General features: G+C 45.9%; 4 protein-coding genes and 1 non-coding gene across 6 annotated transcripts; 2 read left to right on the forward strand and 3 right to left on the reverse strand.

Annotated features, from left to right (window-relative positions):
- The first annotated feature begins 2,236 nt into the window (after nucleotides 1-2,236).
- On the forward strand, nucleotides 2,237-4,313 carry LOC100829165 (trihelix transcription factor ASIL2). Its single transcript, XM_010241647.3, has one exon. It carries the CDS (start codon nucleotides 2,681-2,683, stop codon nucleotides 3,935-3,937), a length of 1,257 nt encoding a protein of 418 aa, XP_010239949.1. The 5' UTR covers nucleotides 2,237-2,680; the 3' UTR covers nucleotides 3,938-4,313.
- Nucleotides 4,314-5,693: 1,380 nt separating this feature from the next.
- On the reverse strand, nucleotides 5,694-5,766 carry TRNAA-CGC. The gene has a single exon. It is a non-coding gene; the product is annotated as a tRNA-Ala (tRNA).
- A 300-nt stretch (nucleotides 5,767-6,066) lies between these two features.
- On the reverse strand, nucleotides 6,067-8,688 carry LOC100824249. Of its 2 annotated transcripts, XM_010241648.3 has the most exons (6): nucleotides 8,549-8,688; nucleotides 8,239-8,471; nucleotides 7,529-7,670; nucleotides 7,347-7,448; nucleotides 6,789-6,862; nucleotides 6,067-6,621 (listed from the first exon to the last, which is right to left on the reverse strand). In XM_010241648.3, exons 2-6 carry the CDS (start codon nucleotides 8,417-8,419, stop codon nucleotides 6,524-6,526), a joined length of 597 nt encoding a protein of 198 aa, XP_010239950.1. In that variant the 5' UTR covers nucleotides 8,420-8,471; nucleotides 8,549-8,688; the 3' UTR covers nucleotides 6,067-6,523. The 2 variants fall into 2 exon arrangements, with proteins under 2 accessions (XP_010239950.1, XP_003579825.1); XM_003579777.4 differs by having other exon boundaries at nucleotides 8,239-8,680.
- Nucleotides 8,689-12,674: 3,986 nt separating this feature from the next.
- LOC100824865 lies at nucleotides 12,675-13,472 on the reverse strand. The gene has a single exon (XM_003579779.4). It carries the CDS (start codon nucleotides 13,374-13,376, stop codon nucleotides 12,825-12,827), a length of 552 nt encoding a protein of 183 aa, XP_003579827.1. The 5' UTR covers nucleotides 13,377-13,472; the 3' UTR covers nucleotides 12,675-12,824.
- A 1,800-nt stretch (nucleotides 13,473-15,272) lies between these two features.
- LOC100825165 lies at nucleotides 15,273-16,061 on the forward strand. The gene is made up of 2 exons (XM_003579780.4): nucleotides 15,273-15,601; nucleotides 15,684-16,061. The coding sequence occupies exons 1-2, from the start codon at nucleotides 15,399-15,401 to the stop codon at nucleotides 15,886-15,888; spliced, it is 408 nt and encodes a 135-aa protein (XP_003579828.1). The 5' UTR covers nucleotides 15,273-15,398; the 3' UTR covers nucleotides 15,889-16,061.
- The last annotated feature ends 2,715 nt before the right edge of the window (nucleotides 16,062-18,776 follow it).

An 18,776-nucleotide genomic window follows, 5' to 3' on the forward strand; every position in this document is an offset into this window, starting at 1 on the left:
GTCTGCTTATTGCTACGACTTTTCTCTTAGGGCATGTACAATGGTTGATAAAAACCACATTCTTATGTGTTCCACGTCATTTAGATAAGACATCAAAATGTGTTGTACAATAAATCATCTCTTAGTGCCTTATCTTATTTTGAAATGTAATTTCATAATATACCGATTTGATTTCATATGTGTTGTTACTTTTTTCAACAAAGTTGATCAAAGTTAAAAGAAATTAACTCAGGACAAAACTAGATGTACATTTATTTGTGGACGGATGGAGTAGGTGGCACACTTCATCCATTTATTATCTGACATCCTGTGGCTTCTATATCCTCTCCACAAAAAGCGTGAGCTCCATTTCGAGTCCTTTGAGCATCCAGACAGCGGTGGTCTGCTTATTGCTACGACCTCTCTCTTAGGGCATGTATAATGGTTGATAAAACCACATTCTTATGTGTTCCACGTCATTTAGATAAGACATCAAAACGTGTTGTACAATAAATCATCTCTTAGTGCCTTATCTTACAATTAATGTCTAGATGAATAAAATTAATCAAATAAATGTTAAGAAAAGGCGAAATCTAGTACAATGAGTAATTTGCCTTTTCTTTGTCTTATCCTTCTTGTGAAAAGATCATCTCTTAGCTAAGAGAAGGCTAATGTCTTTCTTCACCTCTCTCTTCCACAATCAGCAATTATCCTACGTGGCAGGCTTAAAAAAAAGTTGACGTAATCCCATTGTACGCGCCCTTATGGTTAGATCACAGGCAATACAGTTGAACGAACGATCTTCTTCGCTGTTGGTTAGGACATTCTCAACATCTATTACTTTGACCATTATTAAAGAGAAACGAACATTTTATTTCACCACTGCTATAACAAAATCCCCAATAGTGCTATTAAGAGCCGGTAATTAGATAGAAAAAGCAATAAATTCATGTAAGAGCGTGGAACCAATAAAGTAAATGTTTAGCAACAAAGAGTTTTTTCAACAAGTATTTTCTTGTTACTTATGACTTGACATGAAAAGTCAAAACGATTTCTTATACTCCATCCATCTGTTTCTTATGACGTATTTTTTTCGGCGTCTTTGACCAAGAATTAGTCTATTAATATTTTTTAATGAAATAAAATTGATATCATTGATTTGTATTCAAAATTACTCCTTTCGTCTGATATTAAGTGTCGCAACTTTGTCTAGACTAGCATCACCAACGGAAAAAATCCGCAGATAACAAGAACAACATAATAGTTAGATTATGGAACAATGCCAGTAAATTCTACCTAAGCTTTGTTGGATTTGAACTATGAACACAATCTCATACAAATTGGAGAGTAAAGGTAGAATGAGAAGATCGAGTGGAGGAAGTGTTAGTGTTGGGGCCTAGGAGGAACTGTTATTGTTTGTTTCTCTAACCCGCAGGTTTGCATGGTCCAACTTGCCCCGAGTGAGAAGAGAAATATTAGGAAAGAGTGAACCCATGTCCACTGACTCCAAACTCTTTATAAGTAGAGTTGCACACTTTATACAAGACGGAGAAAGTACTTTTGTTTATGTTACTAGCTAAATGCACGTGAGTTGCTACGGAATTAAAAGTTTGTGTTACATACATGAGTTGTTTTAAATATTTATATGTTCATATTTTCCAACTTTATGCTAAATACAAATTCTCTGAAAGTATTTATTTGAGAAAACAATTATCTCAAAAGTAGACATCAAACCAAACCAACTACAATAAAAAAAATTGATACATATTTATATCACATTGAATGGGTTGCAATCAAGTGGTTATCTAACAAACTAGAGAATAGTCTAGTCTCAACAGGGGTGGTTGACGACCGTCAACTCGAATCTTTATAAGTGTAAAAATGATTTGCATCACATTTGTCATACGTTGACGAGTAATTCTTGGTCAAATGCTCGTTCAGAAAAAATAAAATACTCCTACGTCCTATCTTATTTTAAGAAACGGAGTGAGTGAGTACAATGAACCGACAGTACTTCACTTTTTCGTTGTTTTTCTTTTTCGCATCATAAAAAATCTTTGGTGACACACTCTTTAGCAACAAGTGACATGCATCGTCAGATATGCCGTCACAAAGTGCCATTTTCGAAAAGACGAGGTACGGGATCAAGCAAGCAAATGAAAAGTGCGAAGCGACTCAATGGAGGTATGGACTGGCGCAAAAGAAAAACGGAGTAGGTACGGAAACGTCGCTCGTTAATACGACTAATCACCACACGGAAAGTCGGAAGTCGGAAAATACAATTCCTCGTGCCGCTCAGTATCCATCAGAATTCAGAAGTGCTGCGCGTTGGTTTTCCGGCCGGACAGGAGAGGAGACTCGATTCCGACTCCTCCCAGCGATGCAATGCAATGCAATGCCAATGGGTGGAAAGTGGCGAACGGTCTTCCTTCCTGCCTGCCGGCCGACGCGTCAGGCTCCAGGAAGCCCAAAAATATCCCCACCCCACCGCCGGCCGCTTTCTCCGACCCGACCCGCCTGAGCCCATCCTCGTTCCGGCCTGGCCCAAGTCAACCCGCCCCGCCGAGCCCCAACCGGATTCCCCCCCTCCTCAAAGCACCGCCGGCACCGCCGCTCCACCACCATCGACCCCAAACCAGATCGGGTCTCCTCGATTTCCCCTCAGATCCCCGATCCGATCCCTCCCAGATCCGCGGCGCCCATGGACGACGACGACGTGCACGGGGACGTCTCCCCGTCGCCCACGCCCTCGCCGACCTCCTCCTCCCCGCTCCCGGTCGCCTCCGCGCTCCCCGTCGCCGACCCCGTCACGGTCGCCTCCGCCCCGCCCGGCGGCGGCCTCATGACGCTCGCGCTCCCGATCCAGAAGCACGGGGTCTATCCCAGCCACGGCGGCGGCGGCGGCGGCGGCGGTGGGAGGGAGGACGCGTGGAGCGAGGGCGCCACCTCCGCGCTCATCGACGCATGGGGGGAGCGCTTCGTCGCGCTCGGCCGCGGCAGCCTCCGCCACCCCCAGTGGCAGGAGGTCGCCGACTCCGTCTCCGCCCGCGAGAGCTACTCCAAGGCCGCCAAGTCCGACATCCAGTGCAAGAACCGCATCGACACGCTCAAGAAGAAGTACAAGATCGAGAGGGCCAAGCCGGTCTCGTCCTGGCAGTTCTACGACCGACTCGACGTGCTCCTTGCGCCCACCTACAACCAGAAGCCATCCGCCCATCCTAACGGAAGGAACCCGGTGCCCACAGCGCTGCGTGCCGGCTTTCCCAAGCGCAGCCGCACGCCCCTTATGCCCGCGGCGGCGCCTGTCAAGCAGAGGGCGCCGTCTCCGGAGCCGTCAGCGTCGTCCGAGTCTTCGGATGGGTTCCCGCCAGAGCCGGTGCTCCCGGTGGCGAACGGGAAGAGGAGGAGGACAGACGAAGGTCGTGGGGACGGCAGCAGCGGCAATGACCGCGTGCAGGGCCTGCGGGAGCTAGCGCAGGCGATACGGCGCTTCGGCGAGGCATATGAACGCATGGAGACAGCGAAGCTGGAGCAGGCTACGGAGATGGAACGCCGGCGCCTGGACTTTGCGCGTGAGCTGGAATCGCAGCGTGTACAGTTCTTCCTCAACACGCAGAGGGAGCTGTCGCAGGCCAAGAAGCACAACTCTCTGGCTGCCGCGGCTTCCCTGGCTGGTGCCACCATTGTTGGTGGTTCATCTAGGAGAATCGCATCGATTCCAGATCCCACCAGTAGGAGAAAGACATCGGTTCCTACTGTCAGGACGAGCAGCAATCACCATGGCCGCTACCACATTAGCGAGTCTAGCAGGCACCAACATCATCAGCATCGCCCTGCCCCACGGCCACATTATCAATACCATGACAATAATTTTGCTGCTTCTGCAGCTGCCAATGATGGTGAGCAGAGCGATGATGAAGAGGAGGAGGACGAGGGCGATGAAGAAGAGAGCCAGTGATGCACTGAATAAGAAACCATGGCGCTGGTGGCTCATTGTGGTCATTGAAGAATTTGTATTGGTATTGCCCTAGAGTTGAGCAACCTATCTTATATCGAATGCAAGCAGAAACTATGTCTAGGCAGTACATTATCGGCAACTGTTTATCTAAGTGAGCAGTAGGAGTATTATTAATTAGTAGGCGTAGTTATGATAAGCTCACTCTACCTGTACCATGTGTTAGCCACATACTTTCATGTTTCTTTCTGCCCGTTACAAGAACCTTTCTCTGATCTGATCTCATTTGTGCCAAGAATTGTGAAATCTTTCCTAAAGGTTGTGACATGTAAGGCTGTGCCAGTGCTTGCAGTCTGTGTTAAAGCATCAGCACCCTGAACTATGCGTTAAAACTGTTCGCTAGGACTGGTTGAAGTCACCAATGTTTAGTATGTTTTATGAAGATTGCACACGCTGTTGTGCTTTGCCTTTTGTAGAATGTGAAGTCTGGAGTACGTGAGGTTTGCTCTTTCAGGATCAGGTTCAGGTGGTGCCGCGTGCTATGCCTTGGTAGCGGGTGTGTGCAGAATCTGAAGGATCCTTTTTTAACTTGAATCTGAACGATTTGTGCAAGTGCAATCAATTAACGTCCATCAATTATTAATCATAAAAAGGGAAAGGTTCTTCTGCGTGGAAAAGAAACACAGGTAACCTAGGAATCTAATTGCTCTGGGAAGTGATTCCTTGCCTGTTTGTTTCTGCATTTGGCGTGGCTGAGTGACCCATATGACGATGTCACTACCTACACAAAGCAAACATGTTGCTTTCTTTCCAGGAGAGCCAGTCAGTCCAAGCGAGCAACGTTGGCCTGTTTGCTTTGCGGCTTGTGCTCTTTGGATGGTGTCCAAAGTCTTCCTTACTAATTTTCTAACCAAAATTTGGTGTTTGCTAAGATGGTGGTCAACTTTTTGGCATACCAAATTACCAATGTTTTATCAATTCTAGCTCATTTTTCTTGCCAAAGTTGGTCAACTAATGGATGACCAAAATTTAAGCCAAGTTACCTGTTTTATCTTGCAGGAACAAGTGTGCGTTATAAGTTTATTTTGGCTCCTTTATCTGATGATGTATAATCTTCTGTCCTAGCTAGTACTGCCTCTTTTCAATATCTAAGCTACAGGTTCTGCTTGTGGCAACCTGAAGATTTAAGCATCATAATTGAAATTATAAGGTACATACTGTCTCGTATACCTTTATTTTTCCAAGGACAACCAAACAGCCAATGGTTGTTGGGTTCTTGCCCAATTGCTAGACACAGAAGTCTCCATGTGTGTGAGTTCTAGATCATTTCTAGCTTAGATCTCATAACATGATTATGTATGCCATATTCATAAGTGTGTGCCAAACAGAAGAATTGCAGATTACAATTAAAATCCGTCAACACATAAAACGAAAGTCCTCCAGTTTTATTGATTGAACAAGCCAGAAAACAAAGAAGAATTCAAGGATTACTACTGCTAGTGCCGCCTGGCCTCAGCTGGAGCTGAGAAAGCAGCACATTACGGCTCAACAACTACCTCGATGTAGATCCAGAATTTGTGGAAAACAGAACATGTTAGTAGTTTGCCATGCATCCATTATAAGCTGCTCTAGTTGGTTAAAGTATCACAGTCTATTTGTCGAAAACAGAGCACGTCGGAGTAGTTAAACGATTAGTTCATGAACAGGCATGATGGTCTTGGCAAAATATGATGTAAGGAAGCAATTCAGAAAATGACAATGGAGACGCGGGGAATCGAACCCCGTGCCTCTCGCATGCGAAGCGAGCGCTCTACCATATGAGCTACGTCCCCATGTTTATTGGAAGGCAGCGCCAATTTTTATAAACTCAGTACGCATATCATGTGTCACATTGGAAATCAACTCTTCCGACTGCTAACACTCAATAACCACATGTCCATATGTGATGTGCCTATACCTCACGCAAACCACGTTAGTTTTTTGAGATAGCAAATTTTTAGTCTCCCTTCTTTGGATTGAAGGATTTTCAAAAAATCTTCATTTTTTAGTTGATAGATACAGCTGATTAATTGCTACTCCGAATCATGCATTACATACAGTACCATAGTTATTGAAAAACAAAGACATTACAATAGAAACAATATCATAGCATTTCACTTAGTTCTGCACGTGGCAAATGAATAGGTGATGATCATCAGATTTTAACATCATTTTACAGAACATGCAACACAAGTAGTAAGAAACGTCAAGAAAAAGTGTGAAACACAGCCAACAAAAATAACTGGGCAAACTTACACACCATTGTACAGGCCCAACAGGTACAACACACACAGTGTAGCAACTGCTAATATAAACTTGGCTTCTCAAACTAAAGTTGGTGGAAGATCGGCGCACCAAACCGAACCCAAATCGAGGACAGACATGGGCTAGTCTGTTTGCCAAGAAAAGAACATGGTGTCATAAAACTGTCATTAGGAGCAACTGAGTGAGTTGCATTCTTCTCAATTGGTGGGAGGTTCACCTTGCACAATAGTGTACAAATGAAATTGCTGCTGTCGTACAATAACTATAGTCTGCGGGTAGCTGGCTCTAAATCATTTCCCAAAGCTTATTGCAGATCTCAACTGGTAGTGTTGTCTTCTCAAACTCGAACTTCTCTATCTTTTTCCTGTTCTTATCAACAATATCTTATCAAAACTAAGGATCAACACAATTTTATTGGCTATAAGACAAAGGTACTAGTGAAATACTGAAATGCAAAGAGAAAACAGCAGAATAGTGGTGTATTTAATGTGCATAGGTAGGAACTGATCTCCTTGAGTAGAAAAAAAATAGTAACATATTGAAAGGATACATCCAGATATCTTATCCTGATCTTCAAAATCTGGCATGATATTTGTAACTGACACACACATGGAAAGCATACTTCTGCACAAAAATGTAGTGGGTCAACTTAAGTGAGAAATATGATAACCAGCATAAGCAACACTGCAGAATCCCATTTGATATTAAATTAGGCATCATTCATCTAAATATTGAGGGGGATTTGCACTAAATTGTGCTGGAGAATCTCTGAAAGTCAACGACTGGAGATCAATGGAAGAAAGAGGTCAGAGGAAAGATAAAGGAGTACCATTATCTAAATTCAAAATTCAGTAACAAATCACAATTGTAGATATGACTTGAATCCCGATCTCATATAATGACGAATATCAAATGCATTACCACGCAGAACTTCTTATTGGCAATGGACATCCTACTACTAGTTATATGGTACAGTCAGTTTGACAAGATGAGACTTCCTCATTAAAGTCATCACCCATGTAGTTTTCTCACTGATGGTCTGTGTACAATTACTAAAGGAAAATGCAGTGACATGTAATCATAACAAAGAGAACAATTATTGACTTACTGTGCCTTCAGCATGTCTTTCTCCTTCTTCTTGACAGCGCCTCTCCTTTCTTCTATAGAAGCTCTTTGAAGGTCTAGGCTATCAAGCTCCTTACTTATTGCTGTGTTAACACCAAGAATTGAGTTAGCAATCCAACTTAGTGCAACATTTCAGATGTTGCCGATGCTCCACTAGGAACTTATCTTAAGTCTTGGCGAAGCTGTTGCTCATTCTGGAGTTTCTCTTCCATCTCATTTTGCAGCGCGCTCAGTTTTTCATCAGTAACTGTTTCAGCTGTTGCTTTGTCCAACTTTTCCTCCAAGGAGTTTATTTTTTCCTGATACTCTATTGTGCAAAAGAAGCATTTCATTAAGATGGCAATATTTCTCCGTTGTTAAAAAAATGTTTGAACCCTCAAAATTTATTGTCAAACAGTAAATCGTTAAGTTTTTTGCACACCACTCACGCAATTTTTGTACTCCGTATTTCGTTTGCATAACAGGTGCCTGAACAAATGGTTTTTTTTTTGAGGAAAATGAACAAATGGTTGTAAAGTATTACTTCAGTCCTTTAGGTATGCAAGTGTTGCAATGCTATTCTAGTTGAAAACTCCCTTGAAGTAGTTTACTCCCTCCGACCCATATTACTAGTCATTTAATAAAAAGTTGTACTAAACCAGTGACAAGTAATTCCGGCCGGAGGGAGTAGATGATTTACTCTGATTCTGGTTTGCCTTACGCCCTTTTAATTTAAAAATAAGTCCTTTTATGCAATATTCTACCATGCGTACTCAAATTAACAGTGGGATCGAGCACATTACCCTAAATCCTCCGAACTGAACATGAACACTTAATCAGACGGGGAGTACCGAGACGCACGAAGCGAAATTTCAACAGCGCAGAAGGGACTAAACCTTTTACTTGGAGCTCGAGGTCGCCGGACTCGGAGCGGCAGGCGGAACGCAGCAACCGCGCCCCGTCACAGGCCTGCGCGAGGGCTTCGCCGTCCTTGCTGCCGCGGAGCACCCCGACGAGGTCGTCGGCGAGGGCAAGGAGGTTAGCAACCTCCACCCGTCTACCAGCATCTGCCCCCATCGGGGAGGCGACGGCCGAAACCCTAACCTCTGTCGCTTCAACAAGCCGCGAACTGGAGAAGAGAGATGGGATGGGGTCTGATGGGGTCCGTAGGTCCGACGGGGACTAGGGAGGGAGGACGTTGGTTACCGTATGCTCGCTGCCTCGCTTCGCCGTCGTTTGTGCGCCGCCGGTGCTTCCGGGGGAGGAGACGATGGCAGGTGTTTGGCCGGTGACCGCGTGAGAGCGCAAGGGATTTGAATTTGGCTTCGAAGTGGTTCGCGAATCGCGAGTGCGGTGCGGGTCTGCGGGACCAACAATAGGCCGAGTTGATCTCGAATTTCCTCCAATTCAGGCCCTGTTTGGAACAAAGGTCAGGACAGGAAAAATACAGGATTTCACGTGGCATACATCTCGAATCCTATAGAAACTAGAAACATAGGATTGAAGAAAAAACTCATTTGGAACACAGGAACAGGAAAAAGGATAGGAATTGAGCAAAGAAAAAAAGATGGCAAATTTATAGTGCACAAACATTGATAGTGTGGAGTACTGGGGCAAGTTAACTGTCTTTTTATCTTGTTTCTGTTAAGATAGACGGTGAACTCCTTGGATAAATATTCTCTTCCATTATCAGTGCGTAGGCATTGCGTCTTATACTCGAATTCACCTTCTATCATATCCTTAAACTCCTTAAATTTCATAAAGGTTTCAGACTTCTCTTTCATAAAGTATACCCAAACGTACCTTGAGAAGTCGTCGATGAAGGTCACCATGTATCTCATGCCTCCAACTGATATTTGCTTGACTGGGCCAAATACATCTGAGTGTATGAGCTCCAAAGGTACCTTTGACTGATGCTGCGACTCCTTATATGGCAATTGATGGGCCTTGCCATACTGACATCCAGCACAGACCGTGTATGTATGGATATCTAGATCTGGAAGCCCCTTCACTACGTGCTTCCCCATCGTCTCTTTTAACTTGTGGTAGCTGACGTGCCCAAGCCGCGCATGCCAAAGATCAGCTGTCTCATTCTTCCGAGTCTTGTCTACGTATGCTGACTCAGCAGAGAGCACAAAGAGCGAGTCTCTCCTTTTCCCTTCCATAATAGGTGTGCCGATCACCTTGAGCCTTCTGAATATTGCTACTTCTTGTGGTCCAAAAAGAACATACTTCCCTTCTGCTGTCAGTTGAGATACTGACAACAGATTCTTCTTCAAGCCCGGGACATGATAGACTCTCTCAAGTTGGAACTGTTGAGGGCCATACCTTGGAACGGTTGTCTTTCCAACATGCGAGATTGATAGCTTGGAGTTGTTAGCTGTCAACACCATTTTTCCTCCCTTGTACTCGGTCATGTCTTGCAACTTGTTGTCATCATTAATCATATGGTTGGAGCACCCAGAATCAACGATCCAATCATCTTTGTACTTGATTTTTGGATCCTTGATTGCTGCAAGAGCTGGCACCTCCATGTCCTCCTCCTCCAACTCTTTTTCATCTGTTGCAAAGACCGGTGGCTCCATGTCTCCCTCCAACTCCTCTTCATCCATTGCAAGGGCTGGTACCTCCATGTCTTCCTCCAAGTCTTCTTTGTCAACCTCTTGAGAGTATCCAGCTTCGGCGTCCCATTCTTCTTCACTCATGGATGCTTCTAGAGTGATTTTCTCTTTCTCCTTTGTGGTGGCCACATTCCCTTCATAGCGCCTTCTTGGAAATCGACATTCTCGAGTAAGGTGACCTTTCTTACCACAATTGGAGCATCCATCATTTGACCTCCTTGGAAATCGGCATTCTCGAGCAAAGTGACCTGCTTTGCCACAATTGAAGCATCCATTACTTGGCCTCCATGAATTCTTCTCGTTCCATTTTGGACCTTCTCTTTCTCGTTGGTCTCCCCCTGAAGAGTTGCTTCCCTCCCTTGTATGTTCTTTCCCACCTTCTGTCCACTTAGGCTTGGGCTTCCATTGTTTTTGGTATGGGCTCTTCTTCTTTGTGAAAAGTGCCTCCTCTTCTTCCTTTATGGTGATGCTCCCCATCTTCTTGGCTAGCTCCTCTTGATTTACTAATAAATTCTCCAACTCCACTACTAACGGTGGAGTAGGCCATCCCATCACCGCAGTCATAAACCCATTATATTCGGGTCTAAGACCATGGATGATGATTCTCTTCATCCGAGCCTCGCTCACCTTCTCATCCGGGGCAAGTTGGGATATCTCACGGCAAATAAACTTCACCTTCGAAAAGAACTGACTGATAGATAGATTGCCTTGTGAGATACCTGTGAGTTCATTTTCCAAGAGCTGGAGCCGCGCTTCATTCTTCCTCGAGAATAGCTTCGCCAAAGTCTCCCAGGCCTCCTTAGGTGTCTTCTCATCACGGATGTGCTCCAATAGATCCTCTTCGATGGTCATCTTCAGTACGAACATGGCCTTCCCTGCCTTGATCTTCCATTTCCGCAAGGCATCGGCATTTTCTGAAGGAAATGCTTCAGTGCCCGCAACGACCTCCCATAAGTCCTGACCTTGTAGGTAGGACTCCATGCAGGTCTGCCAATAGCCATAGTTGTGGCTATTAAGCTTCCTGATCCCGCTGCTTGAGCTAGCAAGATCCGCCATGGTGACTTGCGCCCAGCGTCAAGTAAGCTTTGGTCCCGGACCAGCTTCACAGTCCCAGACTGTGCACCGGCAGAATCTCCCCTCAGCGCCTTCTTGTTGCACCGAACAATGTAAGCACCCCATGCTCACAACTCTTCCTCCAAATGACAGTGCCGGACCGCCTTGCTCTGATACCAAACTGAAGGGTTTTTGAGGTGGACCTAACCCACTACGAGAGGGCCTATTCACCTATACCAACTACTAGAGGGTGTTGTTGGTTAGTTCCTTTTTATTTCTACTTATTTAGTGCAAGCTTCCGGGCGGCAGAGCCACTCACGTTAAAGCAAGTCTTGAATCCGGACGGCTATGCCACTCACGTTGAAACAAGACCGTTGTGATTCCGGGCGAATCCGCTCACGTTAAATCACAACTTAAACGCACTAAGTACTTAGAAATAACTAGGCCTAACCGGGAGACTTATATGAACAAAATACTAATATATTGATTTATGAATACTAGCATACACACCTTACTCTTGCTCACACCTTGTTCTCCACCTTCTTCACCTTCTTGTTCTCTGCTACTAGGCATGAGGCAAGGGCCTCTATTTATAGGGCTACATGGGCATTGGATCTTTGACATGTGTCAAGATCATAGCCATTGATACAAGTATCTAAAACCTTCCACACACTTCTACCTAAATATCTAGCTACTAGAAGGTTCCCTCTTTTTAATTTATTGATCTCCTATTCTAGAGTATTCCAAAACTTGTAAACAAATCCTCATACATATCTAAATACTAGAAGGTTCCTACTTTTATTTATTTCACATTCTAGAGTATTCCATAGTAATGTCTTCTTTCTTGTAATATTGAGAACACTCTAGAAGTTTGCATTGTATTCTCCAACAAATAGTATAGACTAGGCCTCATTAGCCAGTAATCATAAAGTCTAATTAACCAGATCCAAACAACAATATTTAGCTAGTAATCAGAAAGTCTAATTAACCAGATCCATGCAAAAGATGTTTTCTCTTGCTAAATCAAAGCTTCTAGCCTACGGTAATGTACGTCTGGCCGGGCGTGTGCAACGAAGAAATACACCAAATTTGATTGCCTAGCTTGTTCCCACGTGAGAAAAAAATGAGCTGGAAGTAGATGTTTTATTTCCTGCGAATCCATGGGGCAGGAACAGTGTTTTATAGAAATTCTATTTTCCTATGCTTTGTTCCAAACGGTCCAAAGGAACCCATTCACGTGGAATCTATTTACAGTGAAAATCCTACGCAAAACCTTTGTTCCAAACGACCCTGAGTTTCAGACGCTGTTGGGGCTCAGGCCCACCCAGCTCCATACTCTGAGTGGAATGGCTGGTCCAGTGGGCCTCCAGTTCTAGTCAGCAAAGCAAATTTCTGACGCTAGGAAAGAATTCGGATAGAGAAAATACAGAGGAGACAGACAATGCAGGCAGAAGATGACAAAATTGTTCGTATCAATGTATTGTTGGATTTTAGCTTCACGGGATCTGTGCCTGTACACCTGTCTTCTGCCGTGATCGGCTGAAACGCTTGCGTCGCGTGCAGTATGAGCTCGTCAGTAGTAACAGCTCGTGCGATTTACCTGCAGTCTGCAGAATACTATAGTTCGCCGCATCTCATCCATGGCATGGCAGTATCACTGATCGAAATCGCAACATCAAACTGAAAATTAACCACACAAATAGACACACAGAGAGCTCAAATCACACATTCGATTATTTCTTCTCCATCGATGGATCTGTCTAATGCCGCGCACGGCAAGTTCTCATGTGTACCCTCCCCCTGCTCTGCTACAACGACAGAACGATGAGCACGTCCAGGGTGGTCAGGGCTTGGGCGTCATCGTTCACCTTGAGCAGCAGCGAGCCCTCCTTCTCCGCCGCGGCCGCAGCGCCGCCCCCAATTTTGCCGAACGCGCCCTGGCAGTCCACGGGGGCCTTCCTGACGACGCCCATGTCGGCCACGTAGGCCTGCTTCTGCCCCGTGGCCAGCGCGTGGATGGCGCTGTGCACCACGTTCTGCGCCTCGAGGTACCGCTGCCGGCACGTGGCCAGCGCCGCCTGCGCGGGCTCCGGCCATCCCCCGCGCCGCTGCAGGTCCTTGATCGTGGCCACGGCCTCCGTGTAGTTGGCCAGCGTCAGGTTCGTGGCGATCACGGCCAGCCCGTGCGCGTCCGCGGTGGCGCTCCCGGGCGCCGCCTGGAGCGTCGTCACGCAGAAGGATTCCAGGTCCTTGTGCTTCGCCGTGGCGCTCGCGCACGTCTCCTCCACGGAGGCGGTCGCCGCGTGGAAGCCGCCGACCAGGAGGACGAGGAGGAGGGAGAACGGAACCCGCTTTGCCATTTTCGTGCGCTCTAATTCGCTTCGATCTCTTTGATGGCTTGTGTTGTCTACTTGTATGGAGTACCGATGAAGCAAACCTTGGTTTTTGGTGCGTTTATTATGCAGATGTTGTGGGCAAAGGGAATAAATAATGGGAGGGTGATCTAGCTTGTGCGGGTGGATATACATTGATTACTTATAAATGGTTCTTTTAATGGTGGGGCATTTAAGGGCCAATAGCATGACGACGGATTCATCATGTTTTATCAACATTTCTCGTAACATAACTGGTCATTAATGTACCCTAACTTGTGTCATTTTCTCTATGCATTTTTAGTTTGAGAAAAGTATATACTCTAACTTGTAGAAAAATACACAAATGACTCTTTTTTTTCGGTCTAATTCTCGTCTCGAACTATCAAAAAGCGAATACCAAGGCCAATGATTCCCCACCTCATGCGACGGAGTAATAGTACCATCGTGTCATGGTTTTGTTCTCGAAAATTGTGACATTGTCTCGGATATTTATTTTTGGAAGAAACAAACCGACTCATAGGCTAAATATTGGAATGATGACAAGTTGCCAGGCTAGCACGATAATTCCAAAACCAAAACCATGACATCTCGGATGATACCGTTTCAGAAGGACTAAAGGAGTGAGAGACTATTTGTGTCTGGTTTCAACGGTTGAGGATAAAGGTATACCAACAAAAAAAAATAAGGAACCATTTATGTAGTTTTTGATAAGTTGGGAATAAAATATGTATGTTTTCTCTTTTATAAATAAAATAAACGAGAATGATAACTTATTAGTTGGCACCCCTCTCATATTTTTTATGGAACTAATTGTTAAATTTATTTAATCCTTTTGTGGTCTCTTTGCAGCTCCACCTCGCATCATCCAATAGAAAGACAATATTTGAAGTTATTGTTGGTATGGCGATGGATTCTCATTATCCTGTGTACCCCACCATGATTTTTTTGCCATTTGAATTATTTGGTTAACCAACTATTTTTTCTAGTTTTGTGTGTACGATTTCACAATATATCTTGAAATAATTTAGCACAACACGGTTCTGCAACTTCAAACCTGGTCAGAGAATATGTAGAAAAATAAGTTCGACTGAGTATAGAACAACCAATTAGACATTGAGAGTCTAAATATACATACACTTTTAGGAAACTTATATGTACAACTTTAACACATACAAAATGCTGACTCCGTAATTGGTTGTGACACACCGGCCTACGGCTTAATATGATTGATAGAATACTCATATCAACAAGGTATACCTTCTTTTTTGGGAGCCCATCCGAAACGAACGTCAAAATTAAGCGTGCTTGGTTGAGACCAATTTGAGGAAGTTTCTCCCGGAAGCGCAGTGAGAACAAAATACGCTGGAAAGACATGTGTTGGTCCGTGGGACCATTCTTGAAGCCTAGAGAGCTGCCACGTGACGCTGGGGCGTTACATTGGTAAACATAGATTATTACAAACCGGCAACATAATATTCACAGGAAAGCTGAATGCGGGGGAAGAGGATCGAGAGTCGAGACTGTGAGGACATCTAGATTTGCAGAATCGTTCTTGGCTCTCCATGTCACTTAGAGTTGACCGTAAAATAATGCATACACAAAGAGTTTATTTAAGCCGATTCTAAATGATTTGTTAGTGTTGCATGTTATTGTGTACAATGGTAAAAATATTGAATCTTAATTAACTCTCATGCGACTTCTTGACTAAAAGTATGACTCCTCGCTTCTTTCTTGTATTTAATCTCAGCAAAATTTAAGTCAATTCATGTCATGTCATGTTTTTCGGGGGAAAAAAAGGAGTCATGCCCTTGCGCTTCGTGCTGGAGAAGATAAGAAACGACTGGGCCTAGATTTTTCTACCCGTTTTCTTCTCTCCGGTAGGAAAACCTGGGCCACAGATTGGCAACAGAATCCTCGAAACCGAGAAGCTCCCCTTCGCTGCCCACGGCCCAAGTCACTTCGAATCCATCACCACCATTCACCGCTGTTCTACATCAAAGGAGCAAGATGGCGAGCCCAACGGTGGCCACCCCGATCCAGCTCCAGACCGGCCGCCTCAGCCTCAGCTACAGTCCCACGAGAGGGCGGTTCGCGGCGGCGAGGGTTAGGGCGTCGGCGGAGGCGATGGCCACCGAGAAGCTAGGCGTCAGGGTGGAGACCAACCCGCCCGAGTCCCGCCTCTCCGAGCTCGGCGTCCGCCAGTGGCCCAAGTAAGCCCCGGTCTTTCTCTCCGCGGCCGCGGGGCATCGAATTGATGGTGAATTGGTGATGCGATGTCGGCTGCACCTGCAGGTGGGGGTGCGAGCAGAGCAAGTTCCCGTGGACGTACTCGGCCAAGGAGACGTGCTACCTGCTGCAGGGGAAGGTGAAGGTGTACCCGGACGGCGAGGATGGGTTCGTAGAGATCGCGGCGGGGGACCTGGTGGTGTTCCCCAAGGGCATGAGCTGCACCTGGGACGTCGAGGAGGCGGTCGACAAGCACTACAAGTTCGAGTAGCGCCCTACCCCCACACCCGGCGCTGCACACTCCTAGATTGGGATATTCTGGCAGATTGCAGTGCTTGGATGAATGGTTCGTATCTTGTAGCTGAACCTGCTCCGTTGTTATTAAGCTCGACTGAGTCTTTTGCAGTGGAATAAAACGCCAGATTTAGTGGATTGTTGCCGTGATGCCTCCTCTCACTCCCGTGTGTTTCCTGTTCGTAACTGCCGGTCTCCAGGTATATTACTGGCTTAGCATTCTTTCCTTTTGAGGGAAGAGATGGCTTTATTACATAATCATCTCCAAACTGTTGCACTCGTTGAGCCTGGCAAAACTAGCAAGACCATGCGCTGAAGTATATTGTATTGAACGCTCTCGTCGCCTCACATTAGTTTTGATAAGCCAGAGGTATAGTTTTGATTTCTCTGTGGATGAAACTACATCACAATCTTGCCATACTGGAGTTGTTTGCTTTGTTTCAGTCCCTTCTTGGCCATTCAACAGTAGCGTACAGCCTTTGGAAACTTCCTAGAGGGGACTCCCGCTTGACTCCCACTTGTGATCTTCTTCCTTGGGTCGGAGAGAGAGCCCCACTTACCAATTGGGCATGGAAATGCCACGTGAATTGAACCAAACTACGCAAACTGTGGTCACCATCAGACTTGATCGCAGAATGAACAATGGATATTAGTCAGTTTCCAGAGCCACCGTTATTGAGTAACTTCGATGAAAGATCCACCCACAATGATCTTGATCCATCCCTGGGGTGGCCTTTTCCAGGACTCAAGGTACTTGCCGTCCTGATATTTCTGAACCTCGGCCTCTGCGTACATCACAGATTTTACATTTCCTGTTAGGAGTTACTCCCTCTGATTCTAAATTCTTGACTCAAATTTGTCCAAATATGGATGTATCTATTCTTAAAAAACGTCCAGATACATGTAATATTTCGACAATAATTTAGGATCGGAGGGAGTATTCATCTAGTTGCTCACAAATTGGGTGATAGCTTTCCAAAAACATCAGAAGAAAGGGATTTCAGATATATTTATTTTTTCACATTGGGTGATGTATCATTTCTAGACAATAGCAGGATGCAGGGTCAAGCTTTAGGACTTGAGCATTTAAGTCAGCAGCGTGATAGGAGTCCAATGAAGTCCTGTGTAGCTGAAGTCTTTTTCTGTCGCAGCACTCAGATCTCTCTCCATTCAGTCCTGAGGGCTTTTGCTATTGTTCATCTCAACAACGTGATAGAAGTCTTCCGGTTGAGAGTTAGGACGCTGCATATCTTTGTCGCAAAAGATTGAACGGGCAAGTTTTTCGGGCAAGGGAGGGTATTTTCAGCTAAATAGGTTGCAGTCATAAACTAAGCTGACATGTATTCCAAACGTTTTACCTTAACTCTGGAGGGGTGGGGAGCGTTACCTGATATCCCTATCATTTGATACTCCGTATTTGAATTGGCAATACTTGAAAACTTGGTTTGTTTTTCTCTATCGAGTAAATTCCACTTTGTAGTCCAAAAATAGCACTTTAATAGAGGGTATACAAAATTATCAGTAATGTTAAGAAATAAGAAACAGTGTGAAGCATGTAACTCGTTTTAATGCGTCCAATGGCCGGACGCACGGGCTGGCTGGTTGGTTGGTGTAGCGTGGTGTGCATTGTGGCCAGGAAGTTGGTCAGGTTAGCCAAGCGAGGAGTTGCTGATTAACATCCAGACGAAGCTGGGGATCCTCCCGGGCAAGCATGGTCACCGCGCGGCCATGCTCAGCATCGCTTGGAGTAGCAGGACAACCGACGATGGCCACCGAGGAGCCAGCCATGTACCAGACAGAGGATCCAGGTCCAACCGCCGGGGGACAATCATCTACACTGGAATTCATATTCGGATCTGACATTCTAATGTAGACCCATTTTTTTTTTAAAGGTTCAGCAACAGCTGGCTTTCCATATATTAGCAGGTAGAGAGATTTACAAGAACTCCAGTAGGCAGAAAAGAGAAAAAAAAAGAAAGGAGAAAAGAAGAAGGGAGGCCTGGAAAGAAAAACAAGGAGGCTCCCACATGAGCTTTCTGAGAGCAAACGCCCACGCTTGGGTTTCGTTTTTGATGAAGCAGGAGAGCTGGCCGACTGGAAGAGCCTTGTCTTGGAAAATCTGGGAGTTACGCTCACGCCAAACGGAATGACAAACTAGAATGAATAGGGAGCTGATTCCCTTCCTATGCTCAGGGGGACACACCTCCAAAAGGTGCTCGCGGAAGGAATTGATGGAGGCCGCCTCGCGGATGGCCACGGTGATGCTGCCGCAGTTGTTCCAGAGGGCCAGGAGCACCAGAGCTGGCTGGAGAAGGGGCACTCGACGAAGAGATGCAGGGAAGTCTCGAGGTTGCGACGGCACAAAGGGCAGAAGTAGCAATTGGGCCATCCTCGGCGTTGCAGCCTGTCGGCGCACCACAGGCAATCATGAAGCATGATCCAGGCAAAGAACTTGGAGTTCGGCGGGGCCCAAACGCGCCAGACGGCCTGCGGCATAGGAGAGGACAGCCGGCCTAAAAAGTGCAGCATGTAAGCAGACCGGGTCGAGTAGGAGCCGTCGGAGGTCATCGTCCAGATGATGGAGTCGGGGATCCCAGGGCGCCCAGAGATTGTAGCCATCACGCTCCAGGCATGGATGAACTCATGAAGGATCGGTTGGGAGAGGCAATGGCGCACGTCGCGGGTCCAGCGATGCTCGGTAATGGCGTCGGCAACTGTGCGATTCTTGCGATGGGAGTGGGCAAACAACAGAGGGAAGATGGCACGAGGCGCACGGCCGTCGAGCCAGCTAGAGTTCCAGAAGCTCGCCGTCTTGCTGTCGCCGATGGTGACGCGGGTAGCCGCCGCAAAGAGGTCGCGGTCTAT

Source organism: Brachypodium distachyon, chromosome 5 (genome assembly GCF_000005505.3).
Source record: "Brachypodium distachyon strain Bd21 chromosome 5, Brachypodium_distachyon_v3.0, whole genome shotgun sequence".
Taxonomy (NCBI): domain Eukaryota; kingdom Viridiplantae; phylum Streptophyta; class Magnoliopsida; order Poales; family Poaceae; genus Brachypodium; species Brachypodium distachyon.